At 42.2% G+C, this 13,165-nt stretch overlaps 2 protein-coding genes across 2 annotated transcripts; both read right to left on the reverse strand.

Annotated features, from left to right (window-relative positions):
• Positions 1,708-3,755, reverse strand: LOC109713301 (sugar carrier protein C-like). The gene is made up of 4 exons (XM_020237304.1): positions 3,620-3,755; positions 3,082-3,404; positions 2,322-2,951; positions 1,708-2,226 (listed from the first exon to the last, which is right to left on the reverse strand). The coding sequence occupies exons 1-4, from the start codon at positions 3,753-3,755 to the stop codon at positions 1,708-1,710; spliced, it is 1,608 nt and encodes a 535-aa protein (XP_020092893.1).
• LOC109712550 (protein CELLULOSE SYNTHASE INTERACTIVE 1-like) lies at positions 8,345-10,887 on the reverse strand. Its single transcript, XM_020236157.1, has one exon. It carries the CDS (start codon positions 10,327-10,329, stop codon positions 8,581-8,583), a length of 1,749 nt encoding a protein of 582 aa, XP_020091746.1. The 5' UTR covers positions 10,330-10,887; the 3' UTR covers positions 8,345-8,580.

Raw genomic sequence — 13,165 nt, forward strand, 5'->3', positions numbered from 1 at the left:
TGGGATATATTTATAAGCGAGAATGAGAAACAAACGAATTAATTAACATGCGACAAAAGTGATTCTTTGCTTGTCACTTTAGAAAGTTATCGATTCCAAAGCAAATTAGTTAAAAACGACATAGACATGTGCATATATACAGCTGGGTATTCTTTGCTCCTTCCATACTCTTGGGTCGTTTACTTTAGAAGATTGTTATTTATATATTCTCGGGTTGATCTATAGCTATTGGAGTTTTGGTCTAATCTAAACACGCTGTGATAGAATTCGAACAAATCTATAAGAATTTGTCTAACTCAAAAGCTTAATTAGTATTCTCTTTATTAATTGGCAGTAAATCATAATAACGTACAATTTCGTGGATACCAGTGAATTATATTGTTTGTAATGAATGGAATTGCATTGAATTCTATTTAGTGGGTTTTGAAACATATATTATTAAACAAATTAAGTCGATCCAATTGAGAACATTTCAGGAGGAAACACTTGGCTCAATTCGTGTCGGTGGATAACAGGAAACCGGCAAAGCATTTGTTATGCATTCTTTTTCTTTTTCTTTTTCCTTTTTCCCTTTTTTATTTTAAAGGAAACCGAGAATTTAAACCATGTATATGCAGATCCATTTGGTTGTGTTGCAAATCGGTTTTGAAATCCTTGGAGGAAGCCAATAATTAACCTGTTTTTATTTGAAACCAAATGCTTGGAGGTAACAAATTAAACTGTCCAATTAATGATTCACCGGTGATTAAGAGTCAAGACCAATACATTGTACAGACCAACATTTGACAAAAAGGCTTCTTACTCCGTTGTGGTCAGTCCGGACACGATCCTATGGCGGTGGAGTACTACTGATGGACACTTTTCGGTCAAATCAACCTACTAGGCCTTGATGGACGGCGGGACGAGAGATGCACGTGCCCCTGTTCTATGGAACCTTAAAATCCCTCTAAAAGTGAAAGTGTTTTGCTGGTTGATTCTCAAGAAAAGAATTCTTACACGTGATAAGCTTGCTAAGAGAGGGTGGTTAGACGACCCTACCTGTGTACTATGCGGGTCGGAGGAGGAAACTGTGAACCATCTATTTACCAGCTGCGTTTTCTGTAAATTCATTATAGCGACAGGGGTGGACGATATTCAGGCCCAAGACCTCGGGAGGAAAGTCAGTCTCGTGTGGTATAGGTGGAAGGTCAGGAAGGATAAACATAAGAAGCGATCTCGGCTTGCCGATCTAGTCGCCTGCTGGTGGATCATTTGGAAGATCAGAAACGACTCAATCTTTCGTAATATTCCCCCGAACCTTGGGATTGCGGTTTACAGACTCAAACTTCTTGTGATGGATTGGGACCTTCTTCTCGGGCCATAAACATCTATAAGTAATTTTGTGTGTGTGTGTGTGTGTGTATTTTTTTTTTTTTTTTCGGGGCCTGGTTGCCTCACACTTGTAGCTTAATTCACCTCTCCAATGAATGAAGCGGGTAGCGTGCTACTTTTTTGTCAAAAAAAATATTTGACAAAAAGGCATAAATAGCTCATTCATTAGAAGATTATAAGATCCTAAAACATGCAAATTAACTGGTCGATCACCAAATGGTTATAATTCTAAGGAGATTAATTCATTAATTAACCTAGAGATAAGATACGCATATATGGAATTAGAACCTAGCTAATTAACATTAGAATTAATAAATTATAATCTTCCAACAAGTACTAGCTAGCTACAGCAGTGCCACCCTGCTTGGCTTTGGCGTTGTTGGCGCCACCCAACTCGAGATTTGAATTTGCCGCGGCGACGTGGACGTCGTCGTCGTGAGCAAGGAAGTGGCCCCAGAACCAGTGGGCCCTCCAGACGAGCAGCATCTCCTCGATGGGGACGTTCTTGGTCTCCGGGAGGAAGAGGGCGATGAAGGCGGTCATGAGCACGACCCAGGCGGCGAAGAAGAAGAAGAGGAAGTACTTGAGGTGGCAGAGCATGGCCAGGAACGCCTGCGCCACCCCGAACGTGAACAGCATGTTCACCGACACGTTGATGCTCTGCCCCGCCGACCGGATCTCCAGCGGGAAGATCTCGCTCGGCACCAGCCACCCCAGCGGCCCCCACGACCACGCGAACCCCGCCACGTACAGGCAGATGAACAGCACCACCACCGCCGCGTACCCCCGCGACAGCCCCTCTTCCGCCTCCCCGCTCAGCCCGAACTTCTTCGCTATCAGCGTCCCCACTATCACCTGCGTACGTGAATGCAATTCATTCATTCATTCATTATTTGATATGCATACACGCGTGCATGCTAACGTATAGAATTGCTGACTAGATGATATACCTGACAAATGAGCATCTGGGCGCCGCCTTGGAGGAAGAGCTTGCGGCGGCCAACCTTGTCGACCGTCGCTATGGAAACCAATGTGGCGAACGCATTCACCAACCCGGTGATCACCGACGACATGAGGGAGGCATCGCCGCCAAAGCCGATGGTCTTGAAGAGCACCGGAGCGTAGAACGTGATGACGTTGATGCCCGTGAGCTGCTGGAACGCGGGGATCAGCACGGCCATCGTCAGCTGCGGCCGGTACTTGCGCTTGATGATGTTCGCCCACGGGTGCTTGACCAGCTTCGACTCCTCACTGGCGGCGATGAGGTCGTTGAACTCGTCGAGGATGTCGTCGGTGCCGCGGATGCGGCGGAGCATGCGCTTGGCCCGGTCAGCGTGGCCACGCTCGATGAGGGAGTTGGGGGTGTCGGGGAGGAACAGAGATCCGACGGCGATGATGGCTCCGGGGATGGCCGCGAGGGCGAGGCTGATGCGCCACCCCCACCCGCCCTTGATCTTCGCCGTCCCGTAGTTGATGAGATTCGCGCAGAGGATCCCGATCGTGATCATCAACTGGAACCCGATGTTCAGCATGCCGCGGAGCCGCGCCGGCGCCATCTCCGACAGGTACAGCGGCACCGACTGCATCGTACATACCATTTAAATACCATGCACGAACATTTAATAAATAAATTTGCTCTATTAATTTCTAGTAGAGATGATTCTGATGATAACTTGAAAATCCTTCTGAAAGTATGTCGACATATTATACTTGATTGGCGAAGCCGACGCCGACGCCGAGCAGGATGCGACCGAGTATGAGCATGAGCACGTTCCTGGCGGCGCCGTTGACGGCGGCGCCGGCGAGGAAGGTGACACCCCCGCCCAGCATGGACCACTTCCGGCCGAACACCCGCGTGACGGACGACGCGAAGAAGGAGGCGATCAGCGCCGCCAGGTAGAGCGACGACGTGAACGCCGTCAGCAGCTGGCTGTCGAACTTGCAGTACTGGTTCGCGCTCTCGTCGGCCTTCTCCTGCCGGTACACCGACGGGAAGAACTTCATCAAGAACGGGTCCATCGACGTCACTCCCCCTATTTCCAACAAATCATGCAAACAATAATTACATAATTAAACAAACAACATCCGAATCGTATAAATTAAACAACCGCTCATCTCTACTCTACTATTTTACGTACGATCAAGCTTTTATTTTATCTCACGACGCATGCATGCACGTAGAAATGGCGCGGACGTAGCATTTTGATTTTCTTTTCTGATATAATAAATTAATCAACTAATTAGTTACCGGAGATGCCGAGGTCGTAGCCGAAGATGAGGCCGCCGGTGGCGGCGACGAAGCAGGTGAAGAGGACGTAGAGGGTGAGGTTACCGGGGTAATCTCTACCACCTCCTCCATTGCTCACGATGACCGCTCCCGCCATTATGAATTTCAAAAGAGAAAAAAAAAAAAAAAGCTCCGGAGTTAACAACACTAAAGCCTAAGTAACCAAGCTTAAACTAATTAAGCTTTGTTATTAGTGGTAGCAGTAGTGAGTAACAGATAAAGGGGAGGGTTTTGAGGTGGGGGGGATGGAGGGATGTATTTATAGGGCAATAGAGGGGGTTTTACATAAAAAATGGTGACGTGGCGGATTAGTTGGGGGCGGAATAGGTGGGAGAGGGATAGCGCGCGGTGGACTCGCCCCAACTTGGAACTAACTCCGCATCATTTTTGGAGTGGGTTCGCAATGGATAGGAGATCTCCGCCGTCCATTTTGTTTGTATGACTCGGCTTGCTACAGCATCTTAATTAGCTGGAATTCTTAGTCTTTTCATTTCAATTTTATTATTATTATTATTATTATTTTTGAACTAGTTTTGTAAGAAAACTACTTGTGTAAGTTAGTGATTATATTTTTTTGGCATTTTTTTATTGATTTTTTTCATTTTTTTTCTATCTCGGACATATAGAAACTAATTACTCACTTTATGGCATTCAAGAGAATACGATAATGTAATCTCTTTGTATCCTTTTTGGGATGATAAGATTCATGACAATGTAGCGTATTAATTGTTCATAAGAGACAATTTGTGTGGATCACAAATATCTACAGTTTATCCTTCAGTAAATGCAAAACTAATGAACATTATTTGAGTTCCGACTTTAAGACCAAAGGTCCAAACCTCCTTGTGTGCTTAAATAGTGACCCAAGCTTCATCTTTAATATTATTTATTACTGTGTGATGTATGAGGCTTATAGGATGCAAGATTTTTCTTTTTTGAAAAAAAAAAAAAAAATTGTTGTCTTTTTCTTAAAGGGCCTTATAAAGAAAAGGTCCATACTTCTAGACAATGGGCTCCATTGAGAGGTGGCTTGTGACCTGGCCTGGCTACCCAATGCCTGTTAAAAATGGGCTGTACTAATAGTCTATATGACAATATTTGAGCATATCATACTCAAGTTGAATCACAAGTTAAAAAAGTTAGAAACGCCAAATTTTACCGAACTAAGAAATAATTAGTCGACACCAAAACAATCCGGTGCCAAAAAAAAAAAAAAAAAAAAAAAAAAGAAAAAGAAAAAGAAAAGGAGATTTGGATGTTAAACATCAAAATTCATGTAAAAAAAAAATGATGAAATGAGTAAAAATAACATGGCCAATTTGCATAAAAAATTCACTTATTTTGGACTTTTGCAAAACCGGGCCATTTTTTCGTTTTTGCAGATTCGGTCAACTTTTTCAGCAAACTGACCAAAATACCCTTTTTACTTTTTCTCTTTCCTCTTTCTCTCTCCTCTTCGTTTCTCTCGTTTTTTTTTTTTCTCGCCGGCAGAGCGGAGGCGGAAACGGTCCGTCTCGCCTCTCACCCTCATTCTCTAGCCCTCGCCCTCGCCCTCGCCCCTGCCCTCGTCCACGCACCCCCCACCTTCCTCGCCTCCAACCCCGCCAAGGTCGCGCCACGACTTTTTTTTTTTCTTGCTTTTCTTTTCTTTTCTCTCGGACTCTTCTCCACCGTCTCGACGACGATGCCTCTCTCGTCCTTCTCATCCTTCCCGCCCTTCTCATCTCTCCTTCTCCCTCATTCTCTGCCGCCTCCGACGACGATGCATCTTCGCCGGCGCCGACGTTGACACCGTGGAGGTCACTGCGGCGCTACAGACTGGAGTGGGGTCCTTAGCGGTGTCGTCGCCGCACCGTGGCTTGTTAGCAGAGAAGGTGACAAAAAAAATTATAGAAAAACAGAAAAAAAAAATAAAGATAAAAAATTATATAAAAGAAGGATAAACTCAAATTGGTATCGTTAACTGCAAAAAAATTATAAGTTGCACCTATTTAAGATGTAAACTGCAGCTTTAAGATGAAAACTACACTCTTTAAACGAAAATTACACTCTTTGAGAAATATTTACACTGTTTCTCTTCTTATTACACACTCTTTCAGATGTAAACTGCATCCATTAAGATGAAAGTTACACTCTTTAAAAAAAATTGCACTGTTTCTTCTATTTGTTCGCAACATTTCTCCTCTTGTTACACTGTTTTTTTATCTTAAACTTCATTTTAAGAGATATTTATACTGTTTCTCCTCTTGTTGCACCATTTTTGTGTAAATAAGAGGAGAAATAGTGCAACAAGAGGAGAAACAGTGCAAAAAGAGAAGGAACTGCACTGTTTTAAGAGATATATATACTGTTTCTCTCTTGTTGCACCGTTTCTGTGTAAACAAGAGGAGAATAGTGCAAAACAAGAGGGAAAGGGAAATGCACTGTTTTAAGAGATTATATTTACTATTTCTTCTCTTGTTGCACTGTTTCTCCTCTTGTTGCACCTTTCTTGTAAAACAATAGTGAGAAATAGTGCCAACAAGAGGAGAAACAATGCAATAGAGGAGAAACTGCACCCTTTGAAAGATATTTATACTGTTTCTCTCTTTTGCATTGTTTCTCCTCTTGTACCATTTCTGTGTAAATAAGAGGAGAAATAGTGCAACAACAGGAGAAACAGTGCAACAAAAGGAGAAACAGTATAAATATCACTTAAAAGGATGCAGTTTAAGATAAAAAATAGTATAATTTTCGTTCAAAGAGTATAATTTTTATCTTAAAGCAGCAGTTTACATCTTAAATAGTGCAACTTATAATTTTTTTTGTAATTAACGATGTAATTTCATCTTCATCCTTCTTTTTATATAATTTTTTATCTTTATTTTTTTTTTCTGTTTTTTCTATAATTTTTTTGTCACCTTCTCTGCCAACAGCTACGGCGCCGATGACGGCGCCGGTGACGACGCCGCTAAGGACCCCCCGCTCCGAGGCTGTAACGCCGCAGTGACCTTTACGGTGTCGACGTCGGCGCCGGCGAAGATAAATCGTCGTCGGAGGCGGCAGAAAATGAGGGAGAGGGAGAGATGAGAAGGGCGGGGAAGGGCGAGAGGCGTCATCGTCGGAGACGGTGGAGAAGAGTCGGAGAAGAAAAGAAAAGAAAAAAACAAAAAAAAAAAAGTCGCGGCGCGGCCTTAACGGGGTCGGAAGCGAGGAAGGTGGGGGGTGCATGGACGAGGGCAAGGACGAGGGCGAGAGCATGAGGGTGAGAGGCGAGACGGACCGTTTCTGCCTCCGCTCCGCCTCCGGCGAGAAAAACAAAAAGAACAAGAGAAACGAAGAAGAGAGAGAAAGAGGAAAGAGAAAAAGTAATAAGGGTATTTTGGTCAGTTTGCTGAAAAAGCGGACCGAATCTGCAAAAGTGAAAAAGGTGGCCCGATTTTGCAAAAGCCCAAAATAAGTGGATTTTTTATGCAAATTGGCCAAATAACATCTGCAACAGAGAGTTGCCAGTAAAATCATACTTCACATGCTCCCAACAAATTCTTTAACTGCAGTTGCAAAATTAGCAATATAATAAAAGGCATCCCAATTGTTTAAGAAGGATAGCACAAACTTCTCTAATAGTGTTGGGTTAGTGTTGGGTTCTCATTCAACTATCCATGTGAGCATTTTCTTCTTTTTATGTTTCTACATCCAAAATCCAAAATTTGACTTATAATCGCAATTTATCCATCCAAAGTAATTATATATACTTCCTTGTTAGCTACTTAATAGTCAATGCATTCACTTGGTGACATTCTCTTTATCTTTTCTTCTCCTCGGTAACCATGCTAATCGTTAAATTAAATTACATTATTAACTTCTTTTAAGCCACACACACAAACTGCTAATGCGTTACTTTGCATCGTGTTGCTTGATTAATTTAACATGTAAATTAATCAAGCATCAAAATATCTACCTATATATAAAAAAGCTGGTTTGCGCTAAACGCTGCTATTCGATGCAATCGATGAGTCAATGGAGTGCCCTTTTTATTTCTTCTCCTCTTTAATCACTTCTTTTGATGCTCATTTGACATCCCCAAACCCCAAAAAGCAGGGAAGTGTCAAGAAGTTACATAATCGATGCAGGATAAATAAATAAACACATAAATTTATTTTAATTACTCTGGCACTGTGCTATATAGAGCAGATCCTTTACCAGCTAAACCAAGAATGTTTCCAATAGAAAAAGTTAATAGTACCATGTAATTTTTCTGCAGTGAAACACAACATGGTTAGAGAAACTGACATTTATTGTGATCTCATGCAGCAGAGGTCTCATTACATGTTTCTGCTGTGTGTAGAACATTGAAGGGAATGAAAGATAAAGCTGAAGAAAGGTTCTGAAGAGTAACCAACATGTAACATGTTCTAGTACTATATCATCACTGACACTTCATTCTGTGACAATAAATGTGGTCTCCCCTGCATTGCCTCATCACATCTACCTTCCTAGTGAATATTTGCTGGGTCCTAAATTACACCAAGAATCCTCCAACTACATCACATTTTACTAGAAGACCCTTAATTTCATGTTTTTCATAAGCAGCCACTCAAAACATTCACTTTCCTAATTTGATAAGTTCTGTTTATTTCAGCGATTTTGTTCGATAGAAATTGAAGTTCAGTGCATGTTGTAAACGCGACAGTGATGCTCTGTATCTAACAAATATAAAGAACCTCAACCACTTCTATTTAACATTCTTTACCAACTTATTACATATTACGAGCAATTTACACAGTGAATGTTGGAAATATTTCTTTGCTAGTCCTCTGCAGCCTCTGAAGATTTCCAAAGACATGGAATCTCAACAAAAGCTTGTCTACTCATGCATGGGGTAGGCGAATTAAGTGACAAAAGTGTTAGAGGGTAGAATTGATTAGAAAACTCACTCAATTTTAACTCCAAATTCCATTGAACATGCTCCGAATTCGACCGCCCGCGAGCTTCTTAACGATCTTCTTCGCATCTGACACATTGAACTCAGCGAGCTTCTCCAGGTGCTTGACATAATCCGAAGACATGATCTTCCTCCGCCCGCTATTGCTGTCGGTTATGTACATTAAGACCGAGAGCAAGAACTTCTTCGTCACCGACTTCTCTTCTTCCGGTTTTAGCAGCTGCAGAATCCGGCTCACGTTATGCTCGTCCTGAATAAACCTGCGCCGGTTTCTCTGCACTGAGATAATGCTGCAGAGCGCCTCGGCCGCCATTTCGCGAACGTGAGAGGACGAGACGTCGATCATCCGCACGAGCTCAGGCATGAAGCCGGCGTCGCCCATGGCCTTCTTGGCCTCAGCGGAGAGTCCGCACAAGCGGCACGAGGCCTTCAGTGCGGATTGCTGGATCGAGATCTCGCCGTTCTTTATGAAGAAGAGGACCTGGTTTAGGAATCCAGAGGCGATCAAACGGTTCGTCGAGCTTGTAGAAGAGAAGGAGAGGGCTTCAATAGCCCGGAGAGCGACCTCTCTTGACTTGGATGAGTGAGGAGAGTTTGGGTCCAAGAACCGAAGGAGCAATTCGACTACTTCTTCTTTACTCATTCTGCGTTCGACTAAATGCTCCGAGGAGAAAATGGCGGCGAGGAATTCAATTGCTTGTATCTGAATCACCTCCTGGGTTGAATTCAAGAGATTTACGAAGATGGGGATTGCTCCGTCTTCTAACATGAACCGCTTGATCTCCTCAACTGCGCTCAGGCTCTTCAGAACGCTACATGCCGAGCAAACCAATTCCGAGCCGCTGTTAACATCGCCGCAGACTTTAAGAAGCGCTGTGACGCCTCCGTGGGCGCACACTGACCAGGCATTGTCGGAGTTCTCTGTGAGCTTCTTCAGAGCGCGCGCCGCAGCTTCTTTCGCGAGCCCGCTCCCGGTCTCAAGTATCTGAATGACCGGGGCTATAGCCCCGGCGATCACAACCTCTCCTCTGTAGGAATCGAAGCCGGAGACTATACAAATCGCCTCTAAGGCATTTTCTCGAACACCTGCGTGGCCATTTTCCAAAAGGCTCACCAGGAACCCGACACCGCCGTGGTCTTCCTCCGTCGCCAAGATCTTCACATACCTATCGTCCTCACTGAGAACGCCATTAAGCGATTTCAACGCCTCGATCTTCATTTCGAAATCTCCGACCCTCGCCCGCGATAGCAGATCCCTTGTATAGAACCTCGCGTCCTCTCGGCTCGCGCCGGGGCCGGGCTTGGGCACAACAATGGCAGTACAGTGCGCGAGAGCGCCCTGTGAGTACGCCTCCGCAAGGTGTTTGATGTGGGCTCCGAGCTTCGCAGAGGCGGCGTCGAGGTCGCTCTGCAGCAGTAGCCTCCCGCCGCCGTAGGACTCGTCGGCGCAGCGGAGGGCGATGCGGTGGGTCTCCTCCGCAGTGGACGCAATGGCCTGCAACAGCTCGGAGAGCTCCGGACTCCGCCGATTGGCGGAGACTGCGGCGGCGGAGAGATCGGAGTGGAGGCGCTCGAGATTTTCGCGAATGGACCGCCATTTGGCGGGGAAGGATCTGATGGAGTAGGAGGAAGAGATCACTGAAGTGATCAGATGCAATGCTTTTGCGACAAATGAGGGTGTTTCTTCTTCTTCTTCTTCCTCTTCCTCTTCTGCTGCTACTGCTGCTGCTGCTGCTGCTGCTCTCATCTTTGGTGATGCACGAAGGAATACTGGAACAGATACACAAACTTTGTATGGTTGAGAGAGTCTTTTATGTGTAGATAGATAAATGGGGTGGTCTTTTGTTTGGTGTATATGTGTAATGGGTTGTTGTTGTTGTTGTTGTTGTTGTTGTTATGCTCATGAATCAGTTTGTTGTAGGTTGTAAGTAAATGTAAAACCGCTGCATTAATGGGCTGGCTTTATTGGGTGTGCCAATGTGCGTCTGGTAACTGAATGCAGAAAATGGTGGCGATTAGAAGGCTGAACATTGGGATGGGTGCACTATGGTTAGCTACAGTAGAGCTCAGATTTTCAGTAAATTTGGTTAAGTAGAAAATTCTGCACACCGATTTATCTTGATCATTGTTTGGTGCGCAAAAGTTTTCGTATATCAATCTGATTATGAGGTAATAGATTAGAAATAATTTCAACTTTTGGTTTGGTTTGATCCTTGATAGAAAAGGAAAACCTTTTTTAAGGCTGCTGTAGCTATATGTCTAAAAAGTAAGGAGCAAAAAAGTAAGAGAGTAATGAGTAATGAATGTGGAGTTAATGTAAAGGCAAAGTCCACAGTTGTAGCCATAGTTCCTGGACCACTTTTAAGATGGTCACTCTCCTTGAAGGCATAACACCTTGGCATATCCACAATTTCTCAGCCCAAGCTAGGGATCAAATTGCATTGCCATTCCCCCCACCCCCATGTGACTCTCCTTTGTTTGGATTTGGATCCCTAAACATAGCCCCTTGTGGTGTCACATTCTAGAGAGAGAGAGAGAGAGAGAGAGAGAGAGAGAGAGAGAGAGAGAGAGAGGGAGGGAGAGAGAAGGGACTACTTTTTTAGTGTAGGGTAGAGACTAGATACCAGACACTAGATGGTGTGGAGAAAAAAAGAAAAGGAGCCACTCAAATAGAGCTAAAGGAGTGCATAGGAAACAAAGTTGAAAGGAAGCAAGGGAAATAGAAGAGGGCCACTACATTGAAGATAAAAGAGGATAAGCTTTTTCTAGGAGATGGATAAAGGATGCATGCACAGGCCTTTAATAGTGTTGGTTAGCTTTGAAAGGTGGCAATAAGATACCATGCAGAAACAAACTTTACCAAGAACTACTAATAAATCGATAGGGAAAGATTTTTAAAAAAAAAATAATAATGAAGAACCAGGTAAAATAATAACTAAAAATCTCCAAATCATTGGTCTCTGATTTTGATGCCATTTGTTTGGGAGTGACCAAAGGTCAGTTATAAACAAAACAGGAATTGGAGTATTCATTGAAACCAATTGGAGAAGAGGCTTATAAATTAACTGATCATTTTGTCTGGATCTAATATATAGTGTACGTGGATTAATTAATTCTTTAGCCTTTGATCACTGTTCCAACACACGTGAACAGTAGGGTCTTTATGTGCATTCCCTAGTCTCCTCTATGATCCATCCCTCTGCATGCAATGACAAGGACTGTTTTTAATATGCTAAGAACCACCAACTGTTGTTCTTCCATGCATGTGATCTCCGCACCTATCTAATCTCCATTCTCTTCTCTTTTTTAGTGTCGCATTATTGGTTAAGTATTTTTATTAAGCAAAGTTTTTTTTTTTTGTCGAAGATAAGAATTAGAGTTTTAAGGGATGGACCACCAGGATAAGATCATTGACAGGTAAAGCTGACATGGTAGTCATTTTCTATGTCAATCTCATAAAATCTTGGCTCCATGTGATTTTTCATTGGTATAGTTGATAGTTGATTGTCCCAATGACAAAATTACAAGAGGACTAGCGATTTTTTCTGGTTCATTTTCAACATGAAAAGTGCAAGTCAAAAGCACTATTAAAGTTCTCTCTCTAAAAAGAGAAAAAGAAAAGAAAAAGAAAAGATAATTAAAGGTCGGTGCAGTGAAAGGTCCTTTATTAGTGAAGGAAATGGTGTTAGTTGCTTCCAAAATAAAAGAGTAAGGTAGAAGTTATGGAAGATATTAATAAGTACACCATTTGTTATACCCTCAAAAGAATATGTTGGTTGTGATAATTTTATTTCATCACTGTTACAACTACCTCTGGTTATGATTACTAGTGATGCTCAATTTCTGGTTGGCCCCGCTATTAAAACAACTTCTCAGATTAAAAAAATATCGCTACATACATAACTAGAAGCTCTTGAGAGAATTTAATTAAAAAATAATATTCTATACAAAAATTCTACCCAAAATAGTATTTTTGTATAAACTCCACGTAGGTCAAATATATTATACTCAAATAGCATTTTTGCATAAACTTCAATTAGATTAAATAAAATAGGCTCTCAAAAGAGCTATTCCAATGATCTAACTCATCTATAAGCTGATTAAAATCTTGCATCTACAAGGTGGGACATCATGATGGTTCATATGGTGTGTAATAGAAATCACAATTGGTTATGACATGATAATTGTTGAATATAAATATTTAAAATATTGTTCTCAAGTATCTTACACTTTTAAAAATAAACAGTTATTTCACATAATTTAATATAATGCTAGAGCAAAAAATTTTGAATTCAAGTCCCATAATACTCCTAGCATTATTTATTTTTTTTCTTATTAATTAAGTTCACGTCATAGGTCACATAACAGGAATTGTTGAATATTACTTTTTTTCTTATTAATTAAGTTCACGTCATAGGTCACATAACAGGAATTGTTGAATAAAAATATTAAAAATACTGTTCTCAAGTAATTTAAGATTTTAGAGATAAATAGTTGTTTTATATAATTTACCAGTAATGTAACAATTTAGCGGTTTGAAGAAACCTGCTAAAAGACGTTCACATGGCTTGTCCCAAATCCAA

This window comes from Ananas comosus, linkage group 7 (assembly GCF_001540865.1).
Source record: "Ananas comosus cultivar F153 linkage group 7, ASM154086v1, whole genome shotgun sequence".
In the NCBI taxonomy this organism is placed as follows: domain Eukaryota; kingdom Viridiplantae; phylum Streptophyta; class Magnoliopsida; order Poales; family Bromeliaceae; genus Ananas; species Ananas comosus.

Coding starts and splice junctions, on each gene's coding strand:
- LOC109713301 (XM_020237304.1), bottom strand. CDS start 3,755: ATGGCGGGAGCGGTCATCGTGAGCAATGGAGGAGGTGGTAGAGATTAC. Junction 2,952..3,081: donor GCGTCGGCTTCGCCAATCAA/GTATAATATGTC, acceptor TGTACGATGCAG/TCGGTGCCGCTGTACCTGTC. Junction 2,227..2,321: donor CCCAGATGCTCATTTGTCAG/GTATATCATCTA, acceptor TCACGTACGCAG/GTGATAGTGGGGACGCTGAT.
- LOC109712550 (XM_020236157.1), bottom strand. CDS start 10,329: ATGAGAGCAGCAGCAGCAGCAGCAGCAGTAGCAGCAGAAGAGGAAGAG.